Source organism: Oryzias latipes, chromosome 21 (genome assembly GCF_053564925.1).
Source record: "Oryzias latipes strain Hd-rR chromosome 21, Olatipes_Hd-rR_3.1".
Classification (NCBI taxonomy): domain Eukaryota; kingdom Metazoa; phylum Chordata; class Actinopteri; order Beloniformes; family Adrianichthyidae; genus Oryzias; species Oryzias latipes.
In genome coordinates this window covers 22,044,487-22,070,222 of record NC_136257.1, presented here as the reverse complement: position 1 = coordinate 22,070,222, position 25,736 = coordinate 22,044,487, and the positions used below count along the sequence as shown (strand labels likewise).

General features: G+C 39.1%; 1 protein-coding gene across 1 annotated transcript; it reads left to right on the top strand.

Moving 5' to 3' along the window:
• Positions 1-23,142, top strand: LOC101168083 (matrix-remodeling-associated protein 5). Its single transcript, XM_011489896.4, has 12 exons — positions 1-396; positions 892-1,118; positions 1,262-1,391; positions 3,462-3,703; positions 4,139-4,290; positions 4,893-8,437; positions 12,725-12,866; positions 13,549-13,684; positions 16,026-17,189; positions 17,286-17,493; positions 19,279-19,500; positions 19,653-23,142. The coding sequence occupies exons 2-12, from the start codon at positions 931-933 to the stop codon at positions 21,690-21,692; spliced, it is 8,169 nt and encodes a 2,722-aa protein (XP_011488198.2). The 5' UTR covers positions 1-396; positions 892-930; the 3' UTR covers positions 21,693-23,142.
• Positions 23,143-25,736: the final 2,594 nt, after the last annotated feature.

The window sequence follows — 25,736 nt, the reverse complement described above, 5'->3', positions numbered from 1 at the left end:
CCCCCTGCCTGAACTTACACACACACACATACACTCAATCACTGTCCCGTGCACAAGTCCCCACACGCACACAGACACACTTTCACAGTCAGTGCGGCGTTCGCAAATAATCGCTGTGCCTGTTGCGCTCCGCGCTTGTTTCCATCTTAAGTGACGCAGAAGAAGACGAGTTGGATTTACCAAAAAGATCCCTTTTTGAAGTTGTGTTTGTTTTGTGGAGTTGTCAGAAGACTTAGTTTCCTGGGATTTCCATGCGCGTCTAATGTTGTTGCCAAATGAGATGCCTAATTTCGAGTCAAATTCCTCAACAGCTCGGCTGGATTAAAATCTTGATTTAATGGGCAAAATGAATAATTCCGTGAAATAACTTCGGATTCCGGACCAGAGGATTTCAAGGTATGCTGTTATCAACCCCAAACACACTTGGCTTTAATCTATAAATCTCAAAAGCTTTTAACTGCAGTCTGCAGAGAGTAAGTTTAATATGATGGGGTTGCAAAGCCTTTTGCTGCTGTGACTCTGCAGTTGAGTTGATGCTTGCAAAGGGGGGATGTGCAATTCTGCACTTTTGTGTGAGTAAATGAGACAGAGGAAGAGAGAAGTTTTACTTTAGGATCAGAGTTCTAATGGTGAATTTTTCTTTGAGATTATTTCCCCAACAATCTGTTAAAATCATAGAAGGAAAGAACAGCGGCTTGCTTATGGAAAAGGTGTAATTTTCAGCGTTGGGTTCTTTTTGATGTTGAAATTGCATGGCCCTTTGTGTGATTTGGGGCTACAAAGGTACCATTTGTTCTGAATTTGTTTGTGTAAGGCAGTCCCAGATGGTTGTCATTGTGTTGCACTTTGCTTTTCCCCATTATGGCTGGATTCTTTCTGTTCATTTGGCAGTGATTATTCAGTCTACAACCCATCATCCTGCGAGTGAAGATGTATCGAGTTTTCTGCTGGCCATCTGCATTGCTGGCTGCATCGGTGCTTGCACTTGTGGTGTCCAGAAGTCTGTCCTGTCCCAGGAGCTGTAACTGTTACCAGACTAATGAAGTTCACTGCACTTTTCGATCATTGCTCACTGTACCCCCTGGCCTGCCCGCGCAAACACGACGCATAAACTTAGGGTGCGTAAAGACATTTTATTGTCAAATTACTAGCCAAGTGGGAAGGCTTATCTAACCACTGTAACCATATAATTCAAGGAAATGTTTCAGGAGACGCTAAATGGTATTATTATTCTGTTGATGGTGTTTCTGCATCCATGTAGGTTCAACAGCATTCGCAGGCTCCAGAACAAATCGCTGTCTGGGCTGAGGAGGGTAGAACTTCTGATGCTCCACAGCAATGACCTCCATCATCTTCCAGATGCCGTTTTCAGAGATATGAATTCACTTCAGGTAAGCACGATGAAGAAGAAGAACACAATAACTAGCAGCTTGGTGTTTTGTAGTTTATTTAACCAAGGACACTGGGGAAATGAAGGTCTTGTATCTCACACACGTGTAAAATATTAACAAAATTAGCTCTCATCACTCTTTGGCCTCTGGCAGGAAGTGCCATGCTGTGAGTCTTTGAAATGCTTTAGAAACATCGCTAAAGAAGCAACATGCGTGGGACTGGAGGTTTGCAGCCTACAGGGATGACTACCCATAAAAATGTAAAACATTTAAAAAACTTCTCAAAAGTATTTCAAATTTTTTATTTTAGCATATTTTAAAAGCAGAAATCCAATGGGTCCGAAGCCACAACACATTTTTTTTTTTATAAACAGATTTTTTTTACCCTTAAATACTGCACATCCAGAGCACAGTACTGTAAGGCCATAATTCCTCCAAGGGTCCAGTGATAGGAAACACGCGGAACATTTTAGTGGCAACTTTAGGGGAGAGTTAACACTCTGTGGGGAAGTGATATTACTCAGCAAGCAGTTGTTCTCTTCATCTCCCTGGCAGATAGGATAATAGAATCCATATTTCCACGTGCTGACATCCTCATGTGCTAGATCTGTCAGCTGCTGGAAGTCTTCCAGCTAAGTAGCCTCCCTCAAGGGTGAATTTATCATTAGCTAAACAGAATAGCGACAGGAGAGGGAATCTCAGGCTATCCTAAAGTATGATATGCAAAACATGCCCATTGATACTCATATATTCTGCGATTCTGATGAATTTGTTAGATAAGCCTTCCTTTGCATCAAAAGTGCAGAAACCTCCTTTTTTTTTTTTTACTGTTGTCTGCTATAATGCTTCGGCTCAGGTCTAATGGGTAATGCATACAGTGGTTCAAAATGTTTTGAGGACCTGTCAATACTTCCAATACATGATCACTGTTGCAAGGAAGGGGTTACAAAAACACAACAGTGTTGATGAATAAAACTGTTTAGATTTTTTTCATTTATATTTTTGGAGGAAATCTTGTTAGTTTGATCATTCCTTGTCTTAACTCATCATAAAAAAATCATGAATAAGTAGCCTGGCTTTATGATGATTAAGTTTATTATTACAGACTGCAGGTCAATTTGCCACAAGAAACACAAAACACATAAAGGGGATCTGTAATCTTTAATGCTTAAGGAACCAATTGGTCCAGTTTTGTACTGACCAAATCCCAGGTAGAGCTGAAAAGGTCTAGAAAAATACACTTTATTTATGTTTTTGCAGCCATTATTCCATTCATTTATAACATGTAGCTTTTAAATATGTACAATAATTGAATAATTGTAAAAGTTTCTCTATAAAACAATGTTAACTTGTTTTCCATTTGACAGTTGCATATAAGTTCGTTTCAAAATAAATTGCACCCTGTGTCAAATTAAATCTTCTTGCTGCATAATATTTTCTTGAATAAAAAATATTAGGAAGTCAGACATGAACTTTTCTGCTATTAAGGCTGATGCACAATCCTTTTTTTATGTTTACTATTGAATATAAACATACCAACATTGGTATAGAACCCAATTAAAAATTCTTTATGTGCTTTAATCTTATACTAATAGTAAATCACCGTGACAATAGATTAATTAAATTAATTTCATTATCAATTTGCTCAGTTATCTCAAATGTAAAAAAACATGACTGACAAAACTTTATCAACTAAAACAAATCAACCAAAACTTTGAAAAAACATAATGTATTCAAAATATTTTTCTTCAAAGGCAAAGAGCCACAATGGTGGGATAAACGAGATGCATGTGGCTCTGGAGCTTCAGGTTGCAGAACCCTGATCTAGACACAATCCCCTAAAAATGGACTAAAGTTGCATTTTTTTCATTGATGATAAAAGATAAAGCAGGGGAGCGTTTAGTTTTTCTTTCCTCTTCCAACTGTCTTTGCTGAAAACCCATTTTACTAGCATGTGGCGTCCAGTGACAGATTTACGATCCCAGCTTAGATTTGCTTTTTTAATCAGGCTCTATGTCTGTCCTTCTAATCCTTGATTCCTTCAGCTCGTTTTATTCCCTGCCCCCACAGATCCTAAAACTAAGCTATAACAAACTGAGAGAGATCTCCTCAACGTTGACCTTCTCTGGGCTGACTTCACTGCTGCGCCTGTACTTGGATCACAACCTCCTCCAGCACATCCACCCCCGGGCCCTGCTCCAGCTGCCTAGCCTCAGGCTGCTTCGTCTGCAAGGGAACAGGCTGCATCAGCTGCACCCTCACACTCTGTGCACACTGTCCCTCCTGAACACTTATTATTTTTCTACACTCAGGTGAGCTTTTACAACTTTTGAATTAGTTCTTAGATTGGGCAATGCAAAAAAAGCTATTGCTAGCTGCAAAATGAAAAAATGAAAAATGTTAGAAAAAACAAAAGTACAATATGAAAAGTTTTATTATAGTGTAAATATTTCATTTACCTTATAAATAAAAACAATAAAAAAATAATTATAAAACAGACACTGAAGGTTAACGAAAAATCTGATTACCTATTTGTATCAGGAACGTTTCCTTCCATGTTTAGACATTTGCTTATCTACTTGCATACCTAAGACAACGTTTTGGCATGAATATCCAAAGACATGAATATAAAAACAGGAAAAGAAATTAAGATGTCACCATTTCATCATCTCTTATCTAAGTAAACTACTGTGAACTCCTGCTTTTCTCCATATGTCTTCACTCAGTCCTGTCTGTCTGTCCCACAGACATCTGGACCTTTCCAACAACAGTCTAACCACTTTGCCAAAAGACAGTCTGGCAACAGCACCTCTGCTGGAGACTCTCATTCTGCACTCCAACCCATGGAGTTGTGACTGTAGACTGAACTGGTTTCTCCCTTGGAGTCTGGCTCACCCAGGTGACTCTCATGCCTGAAGAATTCTTAATTTTAGTTTGATCTCCCACAATTACATGCACGTGTGTCTGATATTTTATGTGCATTTTAGCTGCTATTTGATACATCTATTTGTTTTTTTTTCACTCCTGATACCCATGACACTAGCTGTCCATCTGCAATTTGTCACACATACTTCATGGTTTCACCCATTACCTTATCTTTCCCAAACCATCTTTTGCCTTTTACTGACATGTAAAAGAGGACTCAACCATGAAAATGTGTCTGATTGATATGCCAGACCTAATCTACCACAACTAATCTGCGATGACAGCACTGACATACGGCAGCTGAAATATAGGCTAATAATTGTAATGTGATAATGAAGTGATGCAAAGAATTGATTTATGAGAGATGAAATAGTATTAGCTAATGTGTATGAAACATAAAGGGTAATAAAGGCTTAACATGCAGGACTTTAACCAATGATTTTTTTTTTTTTGCTAATAGGCTTAAATAGCCAAATTATGCACTGATACATTTGTATAACTGCCATTTTACATTAGCCAAAGGAGAATTGCCATATATTACATCAAGCCATTTTCCTTTTCTGTTTCTTTAATTAGGCATAATGAAATGCCCCAATGGTCCTCAATGTCCAGTCTGTGCCTTGCCAACTTCACTTCAAGGGCAGGGCTTGCTCGACCAGCCAGCAATGTTATGCTCTTCACCCGTCATCCACTCCCCAGGAAAAGAGACATTTTTGGAACCTGAGCTCAGTGAAATACAATCAAGCGAGACTTTCAGAGAACCCTTGGGTAGCGTTTCTTTGGGTCTGTCTGACCAGCAGGGGAACAGTGTTGATCTAAGTTGCAACATCACTCATTCTTCTGACTCCCAGGAAATGACTCTTCTTCCAGATAAGTCTGTGACGTCCTCTTCTCCCCTCTCCCTCTCTTTGTCACTCACTTTGGAGTGTTTTATGGTGGAACAAAGCTATGAAAAACTTTGGAGGATTCTAGCTTATTACAGTGACACTGCGGCTCAATTTGAGCGAGAAATCATGCTTAGTAAGGCCCCTGAGTTAGCCTACCGCTACAAGCAGACATCAGAGACTACTGGATACTATCACACTGGAGTCAAAGCTTCTGTTAAAGCTAAACTGCACTGGTTACTGCAATCGGCCATAGGCATTCAGCTTAATAGAGTGCAGTCTAGTAGACATAAAGTTCAACTTATATACACAACTAGAGTTTTAGCTCCCCCTGACCTAATCTCTAACCACTCTGCATCTTCTATTACTTCTCATCCATGGGTTTTGATTTCATCTAATAACTCATTTACATCTTATGTTGCAACAGCACGCAGTAATATGGAATTATCTTGCCCTATTCTCAGTTCTGGCAACCCTAAGGTTTGGTGGATTCTGCCAGATGGATCCAAAATCATTGCCTCTTCCAACAATGTAGATGGAAGACTCCAAGTCACAGCTTCAGGTTTATTACTACAAAAAGTACACCTCTCAGATGCTGGGATTTACTACTGTGTTGCTGAGGTTAGAAGGGATATAGATGTTCTCCCACTTCGCTTAGCAGTGGAGGAGTCTTCTATTCCTCACTCAGGAGAGCTGGTTGGACCCCCTGTCATGGCAACAGTTGGGGAAAATGTCAGTCTGTCCTGCAAGATGTTTGGTTCTCCACAACCTGAGATAAGTTGGATTTTACCAGATGGAAACATACTAAGAAGGGGGTTAGCTTCCTCGATGGGGCTCATGATTCAATCCAATGGAAGTCTATCCCTGCTCAACCCTTCTCCAAGGGATGTTGGTCATTATCGCTGCATTGGGGTCAACCAGTATGGAAGTGACTCTCTATCTTTTCCACTGAAATTAAATCCAAAGCATATTATGCCTTTTGAAATGTTGTTTCCCAAAGGACCACAGTCCGCCTCTGGACGGTCAACTAAAATACGAGCTCCTTTATTTCATCAAGCAGGAGAAGGGTCAGGGGATGATGTTGAACAAGAGGAACCAAGAGGACCTGCTAACAACAAAGAGCGCCCAGTGTTGTTTGAGTCACATCCACAGAGAAGGTATCGAGGTGAAAAAGTAGAACAACGTGGTCCTATGAGAGAGGGCCCTTTAAGACGGGGTGGAAGACCTGTTTTAGCCACTGAGCGAAGAAGAAACCGCTTTCAGAACAGAAACAGAGGAAGCACAAACAGACTCAGGCTTGATCCTCAGAAATGGGCCGATCTGCTGGCTAAGATCCGTCAAAAAACTGCAAACATCAGCAGCAGCCAGCTCACAAAAGGAAACCCCACGGCTGAGCCTAAGCAAGGAAATGAGGATGGTGGTGGAATCAGAGACAGAACTCAAAACATTGGGACAGAAACAGAAACCGAAGGGTCATCAGAGGATGATGCTGTTGTACAAGACAAAATGTCACAGCCTGTTCAATTTCCCCATGCAGAACCACAAATTAATACTGAGATAAAAACACATGCAGATGCCGAGACAGATGTAGAAATGCCAACAGAAAAACATATACCTCCTAAAAATGAAGCAGATACTCACACACAGACTGAAAAAGTAAACCCAGTTACAAAGACACCATCAATTCCAATAGTAACAAAGACACCATCAATTCCAATAAAAAAGAATGAAACTATACTGCCTCACTCAAACTCAGAAGCAAAGAAAATTGTTTTAGAAACAAAAGAGGGCCCAAAGCAGGGAATATACCCCAGGCCAGGTAGTAGTTGGCCCCGTCAGCGACTTCTGCCGAATGCAGTTCCAAACTCTCGAAATCAAAGCCATTGGAACTTACAAAGAAAGCTTGGAAAACGAAGAAGATTAGGATGGCCCAGGGTTCGACCTGGAACTTCACCTCAGCCTCTCCCTGATGTCATGAGGCCAAGACCACAAGCTGTGTTCCCTGACTCTAGGACAAGTCCAACTAATTTATTACAGACAGTACCAACAACCACTTTTATGCCTGTTTTATTGACAACTAACCAAATTGATGCTTCAAATATTGATCCATCTCTGTATTCTCAGTCCTACAGTCCTCCTGGCACTTCAGTTTCCCCCACTACAGACTCTACGGGACCCCCATTATCTCCTTTTGCCATTAATAGGTCCACATTCACAGACCCAGTGAGTCAGTCTAGTAAGACATCACAAAGCAAAAAGTCCACTCTAAACAAAAAACAAACCCCCACTCTGTCCAAAACTGTGATTTCAGAGGAGCGTGTGCCAGACACACATGATGCAACATTTACACATGGCACACTCACTCATGCAGAAACAAAGTCAGCCTCTGCCAAAAGTACTGAAAAACCCGTGAGCACACACAGTAAAGATCTAGAGGGGGATATCTTGGACAAGTCCCACTTTTCTACCACTCACAGTTTTTATGCTTTCTCAGTCCCCAAAGAGTCTTCCAAACTCCCTACTGCAAGAACAATCATGAGAAATACGTCAACATCTCCCAAGAGAGCTAGTTATGATGGCAGCACATCAGGATCTCTGACTAATGAGAACATACTTTCCAACAGTCACAGAACGACTACAAAGAGTCCCTTCTTGTCTGCTTCAAATAATAGTGTTACTCCGACAACAACCTTTGCCATTGAGCCTTTATCCTCTGACACTACCACCATTACCTCTACTACCACTTCTACCTCAGTGACCTCTTCAACTCCTGTTTTTTCTACTATTTCAACCACTGGAACCATAACCAGTACTTTAAACCCCCTTGACGATATGTTTAATACCACCTCTGATCCTGCAAATAGGAAAAAGGATGCTACAGTCTCATTTGACATCAGCCCTGGAAGTTCCACAGCCTTTTCAACCATTTCCAAAAAAATGACAACCATATTCTCATCTTCAACAAGCCCTTTAGTGATCAAAACTGCTCCATTAAATACAATAGAATCTACACAAAGAGGGCTTTCTAGCACCACCATAACAATGACTACAACCAGTCCCAGATCCTCATCCAGACACTTTGATGAAGTTGACCCCAGAGCAAGCCCTGCCTCTGTTGCTCCAGCCTGGAGTCAACATCCCACTGACTGGAAGAGCAGTGAGGCTAATTCCATTCCAGATTCCCACAAAAGCAGATCTCCCTATCCTACTTCTGCTTTGCATCCTGCTGCTCCTTTGGTGAGTCCAAATCAGTTTAAGTAACAACATTTAATATTTTTTTAGAAGGTGTGCCCAAAGTAGATCTGTGATCAAATGTATATATTTAAGATGAATGAGCCAAGTCAGGACCTCTGTGTTCAGTTTGTAAAATTCTCTGCCAACTGAATGTGTTTTTGCTGCAACGTTGTAAAATATTTAAGATCCTTTTAAAATACTTGCTGCAATATCTATGTGTAAAAAAATATAATAACCTACTTTTGAGGAGATGGTGACCCAAAAAATAAAAACTCACTCTCGCTAGACTCCAGGAAATTTGTTCTGCCTCATTAGGGCTCATCACCAGTTTCAGTCCCCATAAGGAATTCTGGCTCGATAGGTTTGGTGAATTTAACACACAGGATCCAATTAGATAGGAAAAACAAGAAAAGAATGACACAAAAATGCAAACAAAAGATGACAATAAAACCTCTTGGGGTGAAAGCTTTTAGATGAAAACGCAGAAGAGATCGGTTTCAGAGCTAAAACTGAGATGAAAATCACATGCTCTATAATTAATAACATATCTTGTTTTAGATTCTAATCCAAAAGGGTGTAAATCAAATATTATTAATTAGATCTGTTGGCAAGCATCTTCAAGTCTTAGGGAACCACCAGCATTGACTGGTTTGAGGATTGAATCGACAGACAACCTATTTACAGCATTAGTAAAAAGATCGGTAATAAGATAAGATAAGATAAGATAAGATAAGATAAGATAAGATAAGATAAGATAAGATAAGATAAGATAAGATAAGATAAGATAAGATAAGATAAGATAAGATAAGATAAGATAAGATAAGATAAGATAAGATACAACTTTATTGATCCCTGGAGGGAAATTTAGTTGTCACAGCAGCCAAAACAAGAAATATAGCAGTATGAAAAAAAGGAGCATTAAGTAAGAATAAAATTGTAGTAATAGAAAGTGGATGTGAAAGTACACATCAGAAATAAGAAGTTCAGTAGTAAAATAACAGCAGCGGTTTCAGCAGTCCTAGACCGTGTTGTTGTATAGCCTGACTGCTGTTGTGACGAAGGACCTCCGGTATCGTTCCTTTTTGCACTGGGGCTGCAGTAGTCTTGGGCTGAACGAGCTACTCATGGTCCTCACGTCACATAGTGAGAGTGGGAGGGGTTGTTCCGGATCCTGGATAGCTTGGTCAGCATCCTCCTCTCACCTACAGAGTCCGCTGAGTTCAGAGGACAGCCCAGGACAGAGCTGGCTCTCTTCACTGGCTTGTCCAGTTTCTTTTTGTCCCTATCATTAATTCCTCCACACGAGCAGACCACTACATTGGAAGTTACTGGTGCAACGACAGTTTCATAGAAGGTCTTGAGTAGTGGCCTACACACAACAAAGGACCTCAGTCTCCTTTGGAGGTGGAGGCTACTCTGACCCTTCTTATGCAGGACCCTAGTGTTGTCTGACCAATCCAGTTTGTTGTTGCTGTGCACACCCAGGTACTTGTACACATCCACCCTCTTGATGTCCAGTCCCTGAATGACCACTGGAGGAGACTGAGAAGCCTTTTTGCGGAAGTCCACCACCATCTCCTTTGTTTTGGTGGCATTGATGTGAAGGTGATTGAGTTCACACCACTCCACAAAGTCCTTGATCACCTTCTTATATTCCAGATCATTTCCCTCTGACACGCGTCCAACGATGGCTGTGTCATCAGAGAACTTCTGGGTATGGCAGCTGTTTGAGTCATAGTGGAAGTCAGATGTGTAGAGTGTGAAAAGAAAAGGAGAGAGCACTGTCCCTTGTGGAGCCCCCGTGCTGCAGACCACCTGAGCAGACACAAGTCTTGGAGCCTCCCATACTGTGGTCTGTTGGTGAGGTAGTTAATAATCCATGCGGTCAGCTGGATGTCATCCCCAGCTCCTTCTAGTTTTCCCCTGAGCAGTGATGGTTGAATGGTGTTAAAAGCACTGGAGAAGTCAAAAAACGTGACTCTCACAGTACTTCCAGGTTCCTCCATGTGTAGCAGAGGTCTGTGCATCAAGTAGATGACAGCGTCATCCGCTCCAATGCCCGGTGATTGGAGGTGATTCAGGATCAGCCTCTTTAAGGTCTTCATTAGGTGAGACGTTAAAGCCACAGGTCTGAAGTTGTAGGGTTCCCTTGCCTGTACGGTCTTTGGTACTGGGACCACGCATGAGGTTTTCCACAGCACAGGGACCCTGCTTGTGTTGAGACTCAGGTTGAACTTGTACAGAGCTGGTCTGCACAGTCCCTGAGCAGTCTGGAGCAGATGCCATCTGGACCTGTAGCTTTCCTGGTCTTGATCCTCCGAAGCTCTCTTCTCACCTGATCCTTTGTCATGCTGAGGCTGGGTAGGGGGGTTTGAGTGCTGGCAGTTATGCAATGTGAAGTAGGGGGATTGTAGAAGGGGTTGGGGGGAAAGTGTTAATGTTGTCATGTGGATGTGTAATGGTGATGGCACGGACGTTGATGAGTAGGTGGGGGTGGCAGCTGAGACCGACATGTTGGGGATTTGGAATGGTGCGATGTTGTCTGGGTAGTTGTGGGGAGAGTGGGCCCTGGATCAAATCTATTGAAAAATAAATTGAGGTGGTTTGCCCACTCTTGATCACCCAGATTGCACCTATTGTCTGAGTTGTGTCCAGAGATGGTTTTCAGGCCTCTCCAGACCTCTTTCATCCTTTAATACTCATATAGCCACGCAGAAATGGGGAAATAGCCAGCAAATGCACAGAGCAGGTGTCAAAAATATCAGGAAATCAGCAGTGTGTCTGTGTTGTGACATTAAAAAAGCAGGTTTAAGGAATCTGATAGGCCTCACATAACCTTCAATAAAAGTCAATAAATAACTTCTGACTTCTCCTCAGCTGAATCGCACCTTTTAGATCTGAATTAAAAATATATATTGTATGTTTCAGCGCTGATGAACACTATAAAGTGTCAGATATGTAAACAACATGGCTTTATTAAACAGTGTTTCAATCAGCCTCTGTAAATAGTGCAGCTGAGCTAGTATCACAGTGAGGATGCTGGTAGGGATGAAGGAAAGAAAGTGTAGCAAAGATAAACAGTGGCAGACATGCCCTTCAAACTCTTGCCTGTCTCTGGTTAAAGTTTGTTTTACCTGGTGAAAAATCACAATTCTTAAATATCTTATCACAGCTATGCAGAATATCAGTACAATTAGTGTACTCAGTGCGTATAGTTCAAACCTACCATAAGCGGTAATTTGCTTGATATGTGTTTTGAATAACACATTTGTGCAGTATTTACATGCTTGGTGACCTAAATAATTATACTGTCTGCCTCTGCCTTAAGTATGGAACCGAAGTTTTGAAAATTCTGACATGAAAGAAAGTTTAATTCATTAATAAAAACAGAAAGTAAGTTTGCTGTATAACTGATACACAGCTGGATAGACTTCTAATTTGGATTCAGGATAAAAGTTAGCAAAAAATATCTTCATTGTTTCAAAGCAATATGAGAGTTAACTTGTGTTATTGTCAAGCTGGAGTGGATTAAGTTATTGCAAATACAAATCAGGATAATTAGATTTTTTTAACCATTTTGCACACATGATTTCACATAAATAAAAAACAATCTTTGACATACCGTGAAACTTCGACCCTTTACGCCATCACTGTAAGTCAGCTGATTCTGACATGGAGAAAAGCAGCTATTCATCTCTGTTTTGCACCAATACGCAACACTTTAGCTGATGTGAAACACTTTTGGCACAAAGCCGCTTTTCTCCACGACAGAAACAGCTGATTTAAATTGATTGAGTAAGCATACTACTCTTGGAAAGAATTGCATAAATTGCGTACATCCCTGAAGAGTTACAGTAGTCGAAAGAATGTAAACATTGGAGCTAAAGCTCTGCTGTGAAAGGGTTAAAAAAAGGTGCATCTTAATTAATTTAGTTTATGCTTTTTAAGAAAAGACAAATCCCCTAAAAAAATAAACCTCTTAGCTTTTTAGCTTCACATCATCAAGCTGGTCTCTTCTTGGTCATAACTAAGACCGGCACTGTAGATGTCAATTGTTTGGGTTAAAAATTCTAAAAACACTTCTACAAAATCTCACTCTATTTAGCAAAATAGTATTACTTTTTATGTACTTCACATTTCTTCCTTCTTACATTTTATTATGCTGTTAGGATAAGTTTTATAATAAAATCTGACAGCCAGATATTTTTGTCGCTCTGTACTTCGTTTATTTCATTGGCATTGCTACATGGGTTACATTAACAATGTATTAAACAAATTCTGTGTTTACAGGCTCCAGCTGTGAGTTCTAGACCAAGAATTGCAGACCCACACACCAGAACAGTTTCATTTCCTGCAGAGAGCATTGCAATGCTGGCTTGTGAAGCTGAAGGACAGCCAAAGCCCTCCATCATATGGACCAAGGTTGCCACAGGTACACAGCCTTCAGAAGACATATACTCAAGCACACACTTGAAAGAGTTCTCTTAATTACATTAGTTGTGTATGTGGGAGAAAAAGGTTTTTTAAATTACTTCCTTTAGAAAAATCAATAGAAGTTTATGCTCTCATGTAAATCTTTCAGATCGCTCGGAACATTAAGCCTTGAGTTTGGTTTCTAGGAAAACTGGTAAATGTTTATTATTAGCCATAATTCAGTGATGCACACCACATAAAAAGCAGTGAAGATAATATGTTATTTTGTTGGATCAAAGGAAAATTTGGTAAAAACAAAAAAGGGTTTGCATTTATTTTTGTGAATGTAAATTAATATCAGAGTGAGTAAGTTTTGAAAAAATAAGGTGAATATTCTAGTGTGAAAGTAAAAATATCAACACCCAATTATTTTACACTGGCATGCTTATAATAGGCTTTTCTCTTGCTTGCCATGTGGAAATGACATTGGAAGCAGGTAATGGAACATTTGGAGCACCGCATCACAGACTTAACATCATGCTATGCTACTCGGTGTGCGCAGTTTCTTTTTTCCTAACTTCTTAAATCTTGCTTTTTCATTTTATTTCCAAATGTGTCTTATTTTTTCATCACTCATTACTGGTCTCTTTGTCTGCTTGCCTGACTTTTTGCCTCTCTCCTTGGCTTTTTTTTTCTGTTAGGAGCAATGATGTCAATACATTCAAGAGGACAGCGTTTTGAGGTCTTGCCAAATGGCACACTTGTTATAAAAAATGTTCAGCCTCCGGACCGGGGCACATACATCTGCAGTGCAAACAACTTCCTTGGGCGAGACAGGTGAGAATGCTGATATCACTTAAGGAATTAATGGACAAATCAGTGAGTTATAGAGATTTATTGTACTAGATATATATTTTGTAATCCACTGTTTGTAATTTTCTTAGCAAACACCCTTTCATGTGTTTTAAACTGACCAAAGTTGAACCTTTCTTTTCAGTAAAACTTGGTAACACTTTATATTAAGATTCCTTAACAAGCTTTGTTAACACATTAACAAGCATTATAAATGAATTTATAGGGTGTTAGTAAGACATTTATTAGTACAATAAGTCTAATAAGGTTTATTAAATTACTTAGTTAACACATTTACAAGCATTATTATTAGGATGTTTTCAAGATGCTAATGATGCATTTACTGATATTATAGGTGCTTAACAAATGTGTCAGTGTTAATAAGCTTAATAAGATTTATTAACAAGCTTTGTTAACAAATTAAGAAGTATTATTATTGTTTGGGGTTCTGGTAAGATATTTATTAGCATTATAGATGCCTGACACAAGCCTAAGTGTTCATAAGCTTAATAAGTTTTATTAACTAACTTAACAAATTAATAGGCTTTATTAATGTGTCAGATGCTAGTAAGATATTTATTAGCATTATAAATGTCTTGCAAATATCTGAAAGTGTTAATAAGATTTATTAACACCTAAAGTCAGACCATTGTATTCTAAATCCATATTTCTAAACTGCTTATAAGCTTTACAAATGTATTTATTAACTTTGTTAATAGTTTATTAATTGTTTTGCAGCACCTCATCTAAAGTGTGAACGTATTTTACCACAACCACAAAGCATAAAGATTGTAAAAATAACTTTATGACATTAAAACAGACTAAACATACACAAATCGTTCTGTAAAAGATATATAAAAATTTAATTCAGACAAATAATTTTTTTTTAAAAACATATATACTGGTGTTGGATGTCTAGCATCATAGCTAATAAGGATAAAGTTAGCATCTATCCTGAGTGAAACATTCATTGCAAATCCCATCATCAGGAGACAATTCTCTGCATTCAATGCCAACTGCATTCAACCACTGTTGCCTTGCTTCAAAGTCCACAAGAAAGTTGCACAAGACAGTAATTTTTGAAGAACGAAGACAATAAACCTACAGGAGCCATGCTAAAGCTAACACGCTAACGACCGACCGGTACAGAATCAAAGATGGGCGGGGCTTTTTTCGTCACCTGTGTGAAAGCTTAGAGAAAGTCCAAGAGGCCATTCAATTGGCTGAAAGTGAGCACGCCTGTTTTGCTGATGAATTTGATTGACAGATTCATTAGCCAATGGTGACATTAGTTAACCTGCCCATCTTTGATTCCTTTCAGAAAGATGGGCAGGTTAGCGTGTTAGCTTTAGCATGGCCCCTGTAGGTTTATTGTTTTCGTTCTTCAAAAATGACTGGCTTGTGCAACTTTTTTGTGGACTTTGAAGCAAGGCAACAGTGGTTGAATGCAGTTGGCATTGAATGCAGAGAACTGTCTGCTGGTGATGGGATTTGCAATGACTGTTTCACTCAGGATAGATGCTAATACTTTATCGTTATTAGCTATGATGCTAGTCATCCAACACCAGTATATATATGTTTTTAAAAAAAAATCTTTTGTCTGAAATAAATTATTATATATCTTTTACAGAACGATTTGTGTATGTTTAGTCTGTTTTAATGTCATAAAGTTCTTTATGCTTTGTGGTTGTTTGTGGTAAAAAACGTCCACACTTTAGATGGGGTGCTGCAAAACAATTAATAAACTATTAACAAAGTTAATTAATACATTTGTAAAGCTTATAAGCAGTTTAGTTAGTTAAAACTTATTAAGCTTATGAACACTTAGGCTTGTGTCAGGCATCTATAATGCTAATAAATATCTTACTAGAACCCCAAACAATAATAATACTTCTTAATTTGTTAACAAAGGTTGTTAATAAATCTTATTAAGCTTATTAACACTGACACATTTGTTAGGCACCTATAATATCAGTAAATGCATCATTAGCATCTTAAAAACATCCTAATAATAATGCTTGTAAATGTGTTAACTAAGTAATTTAATAAACTTTATTAGACTTATTGTACTAATAAATGTCTTACTAACACCCTATAAATTCATTTATAATGCTTGTTAATGTGTTAACAAAGCTTGTTAAGGAATCTTAATATAAAGTGTTACCAAAAACTTTATGTTTAAATAAATAACATATATTTATATTTCTCCAATATGATATCTTAAATGTTCGCACTGTTTTCTTATTTAAATATATTTCCAACAACAATAACCATTTTTTATGTTTTCATTATTAATAACAGCTAAGTGTTTGTTTCATCATTTAAGGTTGCTTACTACACTGGAAGTCTGGACCCGCCCTCCTCGAATGAGGCTGGGAAGTTACAGAGAGGTGACCATTCATCAAGGAGGAGAAGTTCACCTGGAGTGCCAAGCAGACGGAGCTCCCTCCCCTCTGCTCTCCTGGGTTCTGCCTGATGGTTCTACTCTAACTCCTGGCACCCGCTCGGATCGAGTCATCATGAGCACAAATGCAACCCTTTTTATTTCTGCAACTCTACCGAGTGACAGGGGAGTGTACCGATGTGTAGCCTCCAACTCGGCTGGTTCTGCAAGTGCCTCTGTGCGTGTGCACGTGTCTTCTTTGCCACCAGTAATACAGCAACCCAGAAAAGAACACCTGCTTTTGCCTCCAGGGATGTCTGTTTTTGTTCACTGCTTTGCCAGAGGTGCTCCGCCACCAACTCTGCGATGGCGAATCCCCAACGGAACCCTTGTTCGTCCGTCTCAGTTCCTCCCTGGCAACCTCTTTGTTCTGCCTAATGGTACACTGCATATTCGCAGTGTTGAGTCAAGGGACATGGGGGACTATGAGTGCACAGCTAGTAATGTTATGGGGAGTGCTAAGAGGACAGTGACGGTGGAAGTTACAGGGGGAACTGACGAGAAAATCCCAAGTGAAGATACAAAAGAAGCCGTCTCTAAAAATTCATCTTTATCTTCAAAAAAAGGAGTTCTCCCTATACCCAGCAGCCCCTCAGATACTCTGAGTTCCTTTAAGTCCTCCTCTCCACATCCCACTAATAGATATTCAAACCTGTTGCTCCCCGCAAGCCCTTGGAACACTTTCTCTAATTTATCCTCTAAATTCAATAAAACATTCATTGCCTCCCCCACACACTTTACTAACTTCAGAAAAACAAATCACTCATTTCTTTCCCCTTCCTCCACTGTGCCAACAAATAAAACTAACATCTCAACCAACATAAACACAACAAGAGTTCTCTCCTCTTTCCCTGTAGTCAGAAAAGCTCCTCTGCACCCCCTGCCTGTCTCACCTTTCACTAAAGCCCGGATTGTATCGACATCACCACCTACCTTCTCTCTCCCCTATGGGGGTGTTTTGCTGCTTCACTGTACTACAACTGGCAACCCCGTCCCAGTCATTATATGGAGGACTCCCAGCAGGAAGCTGGTAGACGCAAACTACAGGTACATTCTATGTGTTAACATAATTCTTTTAAAAATGCGTCTAGTTTGACCTCTTAATGATTAATGCGAAATTTTCTGTGTGCCTTGGACTTGAAGTTTTGATAGACGTCTGAAGGTGCATCCTAACGGGACCTTGTCAGTCCAGGCGGTGAGGCAGAGCGATGCCGGAGACTACCTGTGTATCGCACGGAACAAGGTTGCAGATGATTACCGCCTCCTACGTGTTGCTGTAGCCACAAAGCCTGCCAAGATCGAACCAAAGCAACCGCTCAGTCACATGGTGTTTTATGGCAAACCACTGAAGGTGAACTGCATTAAAAATTAAAATCACAGGAAAGAATTTTGTTTAAAAAATTCAACATTTTGGGGGTATACACTGTTTTAAATAAATAAGATGGCATGTTTTTTGACCTTTTAGACATTTTTCTATATATGTTTTTATTAAACAGTCCAAACATAACAACTATTAAAGATTAAAACTTTTAAAGTTGGGCAGTGAAGTAAAAAGCACTGTCACCAGGAGTTAATGTTTTTACCGAAAGAATGATTTGGTTCACCCTTAAACTCCAAAAATCTGTTTAGATGTTTAGTTTGGGGACTCTAAATTGACTGATGGATGGTAGTTTGTCTTTTCTTTCTTTGTGTGACCATGTGACAGACTCATATTTTTCTAGGATGTAACACTTTTTAATCTGAGCCCAACTGGGTCAGATGGATTCCAGCAGCTTTGCTTCTCTGAGCATTATAAAGGAAAAAAAAAGAAAAACAGATGAATGAATGGGGATATTAAAAAAAAGCACATGATGATGAAAAAGTATCATAGTAGAAAACTACAAGTATTTTGAGCACTACTGGAAAACAAATCATGACAGCAATAAAAAAGTTTCCTTTTAGTGATATGTATCAGCATGACAAGATTTTATGTTAATGAGATAAACAAAATTGGCAAATATCACAAAAAAAAGCTTCAACATACACTGTCTGAGAAAGTGTGCAAATGGGGGAAGTTAAGATCATCGATTACTTTTCCAGGACAAAAGTGACTCCACGTACAAAATGTAAAATGCTGTATTAAGCATGCAACTGGGGAACTGCTGAGCAGGAAAAGTCCTCGCTCACATTGGGTATGTTAATGTTCATGAGTTTAGCATCACACAGAGGACAGGATTAGTGTGCATAGCAGTGTGGAGGGACAAACTTACTGCTTTTTTATTGGGAACACTACTCTGGCTCTGCTGCACTTTCAAAAAAAAAAAAAAAACTACAAATCTGTCAGAAAAATATATTCTTTTAAAATAGTATTACCAAAAATGGTAACAAAAAGATGCAGTGGAAGAAATGCAGAGTTAAATTGGGTTTAGCCATAGAATTGGCTCTATTTATGGAGATGTTTATGAAAATACCAAATTTCATATACCTTAAATGTTCTTATTTATTTTTATCATTCTTAGAGGAACCTTACTGGTTGGTTCTGAGCATGATTCTCAGGGGACAGCGGTGCAGTTAAGAATCCTGTTAAAGTTCACTGGCTACTGTAGTTATCATTTCAGCTCAGTCCTATGTCAGCAGAGCAGCACTTTCAGTGGCAGGCCGTTGTCACCGTCTGCCTCCACTGATAGAACTAGAAAGTCCCTTGTTCCCAGTGAGAGCAATAAAACTTTAAATTTCAAATTCATCAATCCCAAATACAGCAAAACATATTTCAAATTGTTGTAAGTAAAGTGGGAATGAAACGTAAAATAAATGTCAATTGTTGCAAGCTATATATAAAAAATCCAAATAACATAACACTGCACTTAAAGTACCCTTGTGTAAGTGTTTACATTCTCAAACCTTTACCTTATCTATCAAAATCTTTTACTTTTTATCTGTAATTATAATACATTGTACTTATATGGCACGTTTCTGGGCACCCAAGGTCACATTACAACCAAAAAACAAAACATAAAACAACAAGAGGAAACATAAAGCAGACATAAAATTCTAGGAAAAGACAAAGAAAATTGGAGTTCAATGAAAAAAAAAGTGAGAGAAAAATCAAACTATGAAAAAAAAGCTTCAAATGCAATAATGATGCTGATTTCTGCAGGTGGACTGCCAGGCATTCGGCCTGCCTGACCCAGTTGTTCAGTGGAGCCTGCCAGATGGAACCATGGTGAACAGTGTGTTAAATGGGGAAGGCAGAGGACTGCGATCCCGACGGCTAACTGTGTTTGACAATGGGACATTACTGGTTCCAGCAGTGGGGATCAAAGAGGAAGGCGAGTACACTTGCTATGCTGAGAACCAGGAGGGTCAAGACACCATGAAGGTGAGATGTTTTATTTTATCTTGAAAGCATATAACTAACTTTTTCCACAAACCGTACTTAGTAGGATTTTTTTTTTTAAGGATTAAAAGTAAAAAAATATATACTTTGTGAGGCTAAATTGCTCATCATCCTATATTTTTTCATACCTTAAGGTCAAAGTAAAGGTCACGATGACATCTCCTCCAACCTTTACGGAAGACAGAAGGCCCAGCATTGTTAAAGTGCGTCAGGGAGCAACTGTCACAATACCCTGCCTGGCCACTGGAAACCCTGTCCCAAAAGTTATGTGGTTTTCGCCAACACACCGTGCCATACCACAGAGTTTGGGATCTCGCTTTTACTCTGGGCGTTCTGTGGTGGGTTCAGATGGAACTCTGCAGATTCGTTTTGCCCAAAAGGGTGACTCAGGAAACTATACATGCAGAGCGATCAATTCAGTTGGGGAGAGGAGCAAGGTAGTGAGCTTGGACGTTGAAGCCCCTACTTATGGGCTCTATGGTCAAACGGGAGAGAGAGGTTGGAGCACAAATCAGCATGGCACCACGTATGCCACTAGGCCAGGAGATAGCATTGACAATCCAAGGATCACTGGGCACAGATTTATTCCAAATAAATTGCAGAGTAACAACAACAGTAATAGCAATGACTTTGGCAGAACAAGAAATATGTCACCGAGTAATGGTGTTAATTTATCAATTAGTGGGTCCCATCCAACCATCAGAAGTGATAGTCAAAGAGGATTTCACAGGATTGTCAGTGGAGGTAACACTGGAATACATTTTGGGGAAAACAGGACACAGAATGTGGGTATTGAAGATGAAAATAGTGGCATTAAAAGCAGTGGGTCTGTGAGGAGCAGCAGCAGGTCAGGTAACAGTCGTGACACAATTAGAGGACAAACTGGGGAATTGAAACCAGAGACTATTAACAATGAGTTAGTTGCAGAAAGGACAAACAGTGATGGCAGTACCAGCAGAGACAGTGGCAGGTTAAATGATATTTCAAGCAATGTTGGAAACTTCAGGGTTAGCTTTTCCAGTTATAAAGAAGATGCAAAAACTATTAGAGGAAATGACTTTAGCCGAAATAGTGAACTAAGAGGGACAAATGATAACAACAGAAGAGATGGTTTAAGTGGTCACACTGACACAGTAGTGGGTGTGGTGACAACAACAAAAAAGCAGGCAGTTAAAGGTCAAACTGTGCTTCTTCCATGTCCATACCGAGGAAACCCTCCCCTCCGTCAGGCCTGGCTTCTTCCTGGAAATGGTATGTTGCCTGCTCCTTTTTACGGTAGTCGACTTATTGTGCACCGAAATGGCTCTTTAGAGATTCGGGGTGTGCAGGTGGGTGATAGTGGGACTTTGGTTTGTGTAGTGAAAAGTGAAGGAGAAGAAGCAGTGGCTCGGGTCGAGCTGGAGATCTCAGAGCCACAGGGAGAGTTCAAACCAGTGCAAAGTCGACTAGTACAGGGAAAAACCCAAACAATATCACTGGATTCAGCTCCACAGCCACTTTCACCTTTGTACCTTCAGAAGCGTGTGAATCCGCTTGTGGTTCCTCAGCCAGTTAACTCACCCCCCGTCTTTGCCCCAGTCTCAGAGCCCAAAGTGAGCTATAGAACCGCCCCTCTTGTCAGCATCATCAGTGGAGAGACTCTCCGCCTTAAGTGCCCTGCCTCCTCAGGTCAAACTTTTCTTACATGGACCACGCCCAGTGGAAAGGTGCTGTCCAGGGGTGACAGGGATGACTCTGGCCGTTTCATTTTGCAAGAAGATAGAACTCTTATAGTGAACCAGGCTTCTGTGTTTGATCGAGGTACCTACACCTGCAGATCCTCCACCAATGATTCCTCCTCCATTTCAGTCGTCACACTTCCAGTGATTGTCATTGCCTACCCACCCCGCATCACAAAAGGTCCCTCTCCTATGACCTACACTCACATTGGAGTAGCTGTGGAGCTGCCCTGTCTGACCATAGCAACACCCAGGGCAACAGTCACCTGGGAAACGCCTGACCTGACACAGCTGAGAATGATGGGTCAACCTCGCATTTATGGCAACAACTATCTCAGCCCCCAGGGCTCTTTGGTGATACAGAACCCGACACACAGGGATACTGGATTTTACAAATGCACTGCTAAAAATGTAATCGGAACAGACAGCAAGGCAACTTATCTGCATGTTATATAATGGACCAAACCAAGAAGATGGAAGCTGACATGCAAACATACAAACAAGACACATGCAGGCCACCAGTGCTTGTAACGCTGAATGACCTCTACACATGGTAATGCAAAGTGTCACTTGTGCCCTCCAGAAAAAAGCAAAGCTTTAAGCCCAAGACACCCCAGAATCTGATAGACAGTACTCGGAAAAAATGTCCTTTTAATAATGTATTTTTTCAGTGTTTTATCTTTTTTGCCAGAGGTTGAACATTTTCTTCCAGGTACAGTATTGCTCAATCTACACAAAATTTGTTTGTAGATACACATTTGCACCTTTGTTCCTCGCTTTAGCCTTTATTGTTTTTTTTTTTATTTTTATTATAGTTTACGGAAAAAATACAACAGCACACATTTTAGCTGTCACTTGTTTAGAGAGATATCTAACTGCAGTTTGTTTCTCACAGCTTCACTGCTTTACTATGTGCAAAAACATAAAACACCAAAATTCTCACAAGAAAACAATGAACTATAGTTTATTTATGTACGAAACACAAAAGTTGTTCAGATTTTTGTCCTCATGTGAAGAATTTGGTGGTCGTTTGACAGTTTTTATGTTCAATACAGACAATAACTAATGATGCAAAACCCAGATAATGCATTTGATTTAATCTGTCAATACTAAATAGTTTAAAAAGGGGGAATTTGCACACAAAAAACGACTTCTCTGTCCTTCATGTTTTCTTACAAACATATGCGCATGCATTGAAAAGCCAAACTGTGTTTGTTTATTCCTCTCTATCAGTTACTTCTTTGTGAAAATGTTGCAGACCATGTTTTGGTTGAGATGTTGAAATGTAACCATGGCATTTTCTTTAGTTGATGTTTAGCTGTTATTTGCAAACTATCTGTTATTAGAGGTTTGATTTGGTGCTGTGTTGCAGATGTAGCAAATCCATAATTTTCATAAGCAGTCAGAATTGGAGTGTAATTACCTCCATGCACTACTCCAGTGATTTCCTCACAGACAACGGAGGACTTTATTGTTTGCCTCTGTAGAAAACAGTCTTCAAGGCCCAAATAGTTTCTTCCTTTTGCCACTCATCTTGATAAGATATGCATCACAGAGTCCTGTTTTTACAATGTTAGTGGGATACAGTGAGATTTGGTTCAAAGCACTACTGTACACACAGCTGTGTCCTGGTCTTTGAAGAGTTTTCATCATTATTTTATATCTAAAGCTTGTTTAACTGGTTGTATGCCTCACAAGCTCTCCCCAAACTTGTGCCAAGAAAGAAGGTCATTTTATTTTCTAGTTTTTATTGTATGTTTAAATTATTTGTCATATAAATTTTTTTTAAAGACACTTGTTTTTTTGTTTTTTTACTTAAAACAGCAATTACTATAATTATTTAATGTTGTGCTTTGTCTGTTTTATTATTACAAGACTTGGTTTGAATAAAAAAAGAAAAACCAAATGTGCTTTTTTTTACATAAAAATTGCACAACAAAGTGCAGTTAAGCACATATACAACAAAATGTTGGGCAGAGATGAAGAATCACACTTTTCCTTCTGTATACTCTGAAAACATTAACTACTAATCCTTAGCTCAGCTGTTAGACCAGGAAACGAGGACACATGCTAATGACATCATATTCATCTCTCTGGGAAATGCAATAAAACTAACAGCAGTTTGCAGAGCAGTTGAAGACACCACCCTGCATGATCTCACACCTGGTGTTTACTCTCTAAACTCACTAAATATTGAGATTTTAAGTGGATTTTAGTACTAAAAGCAGATTTTTATTTAAATACTGGAACAAGCATGCAGGCATATCCCTTGACTCCCACTCTTTATATTTATTCTGTAATCATTTGTGTGCGTGCTTATGTATTTATAGTAGAAATTGTATACTGCTTCAGTTCATTTCCTTTAAAAAAAAACAAAAAACGTCAGTGTTTGTAACACGTTTAGTTAAAATGACGGATAAATCTTTTGGAATGTAGGTTTATACTTTGCAGGAACAGATAAATCTGTTCCCTTACACACAGCAGCAATAAGAAAAATAAGGTCATTTACCTCTCACAGCTTTATTTCTGGAGTTTGCTTTCATAATAGCTTCTCCACAGCAGTTGACAGAATAGTGGCACAAGACATTAAGGAAGAAAAGAGCTACTCCATTGTCACTTTTAAATAAACAATGAAATGTACCTCTATGCTAAAATGACTGCAATATGTAATCCAACATGCAGGCTTCTTTATTATGCGTTTCAACAGGGTAAATCTAGTTCTTTTTGCCTATATCCATGAAATTTTCTAATGTTAATATTTAAGTTTGAAGCTTTTACTAGTCATGTTTTTATTTGAAAAAAAAGGCTTGACTAGGGAGCTGCACTATATTTACTTGTACAAAGGACAAGTGCAAATAGTATATAAGCTTCATTCCATTCTACACTTTTAAAAGGTGTTGTGATGTCAAGCTGTGTGGTTGTCCTCCTTCTTGCCTGGACGTAAACAAGAAATTGATTGGATTTGTGAAAAGCTGTAGCCTTTTTAGGATTTGTTTATAGTGTTTTGTAAACTCAAGATAATTCAAATGTCCTTATCAACTGCAAGGATATTGTTTATTCAGAGTTCTTCTGATAAAACCAGCTATTTGTTTAATTTTAGCACTGCTTTTACGTCAATGTTAACCCTGTGTTCTTTGTGCAGAGGTCATGAAAAAAAAAGTTAGCTTTACCTTAATACTACGTTCACAGCATCCTTGGCAACGCACGTTCAAGAGACCTCATTTTCGACCACACATTTAAGTGTGCTTCAAGCTCCCACTAAGAAAAGCTCTTGCGTTCATACAAGTTTAAAAGTCTGTTTTTGGGCATTACATACAAAATGTGCAGTCATTGAACGCATGTTGAAAGTTAAACCAGTTGAACTTTGACCAATCAGGGACTCAGATTTGGTAGAGATGTATGGGAAGCTTCTTTTTCAAAACACAGAAGTGCCAACCATTTGAAAATTGATTATGAAGGAGAAATTAATAATTGCTGTTTGTGCCTGGCTGCAGTTAAATGACACCAAGTGTTTCATATATGGCAATAGAGCTGGGAAAGAAAAAGTGTGGAGCAAGATTTGCAAGATTTACACCACTTCAACATTTTGCATCAAGCCTCTTCCAACTGTGAATATGTGCACTAGTACCGGGTAGCAACAGCGTGAACACTGTTTGCTAAAAGCCCGTTCAAGAACCCGCATTGAGCACGTTCTTGAACTTGCATTACATGTTCAGTGTGTGCATAGCATATTTAACAAAGTGCTTTGATACTGGATTCAAACCTGTTGAAACCTAGTCTAAACCAATGGAAAGCATTGATTAACTAAAATGTCTGAGAGCAAAATAAATTAGTTCATGCACTGCAGAACTAAAGCTTATTTAATGTAATCTTGTTCACTCAGATATAAAAGGTGCCATCTATACTAAAACCAGCATGGACAGCTCTGCACGCAGTTCTAAATCTAAAGGAAATGCAGTGTGAAAAGGCAAAAGCTCCTCTTAGTGATAGCTGGGATTTCTTCTTGTTCTTCTCCGTTGAGGTCTTTCAAGTTTTGAATTATAGCTCTTTCATAGAGCTGGACATGTTCCATTCATTGTGTATCACTAATTGTACAGCTTGTGATCTGCCTTAGCAAAGATTGATTTCCTATTTTACTTTTCATTTAACTACAGGCTTAAAGCTCCATAAAATAACTAACAGAGAGGTGGATTTAGCAACTTTTTTGTTTTTGAGTCAGACTCTGACATGGGAAAATCACAGAATAAACAGAATTCTAGTTAAATCAAACATCTGTGAATGGACAGAAACACTACAATTCTGCTGGATGTCTTTTTGATTTCTGTCAAAAGTATACAATTGACTAACAACAGCCTCAATACTGATGGATTCTTTAGTTTGTAGCTATCAGTTTGCAGGAGTGCATTAGTTAAAAAACAGTGATCTGACACAAAGATATGAGAAATACATCAGACTACAGCCATGTTTTTTAATATAACCATTTTGTAACTTCCCAACATG

Excerpts from the sequence above, each read along its gene's own strand:
- LOC101168083 (XM_011489896.4), top strand. The coding sequence starts at position 931 with ATGTATCGAGTTTTCTGCTGGCCATCTGCATTGCTGGCTGCATCGGTG. Across the intron at positions 1,392-3,461 it reads GAGATATGAATTCACTTCAG|ATCCTAAAACTAAGCTATAA; the intron begins GTAAGCACGATG and ends CTGCCCCCACAG. Across the intron at positions 17,494-19,278 it reads TTTATGGCAAACCACTGAAG|GTGGACTGCCAGGCATTCGG; the intron begins GTGAACTGCATT and ends TGATTTCTGCAG.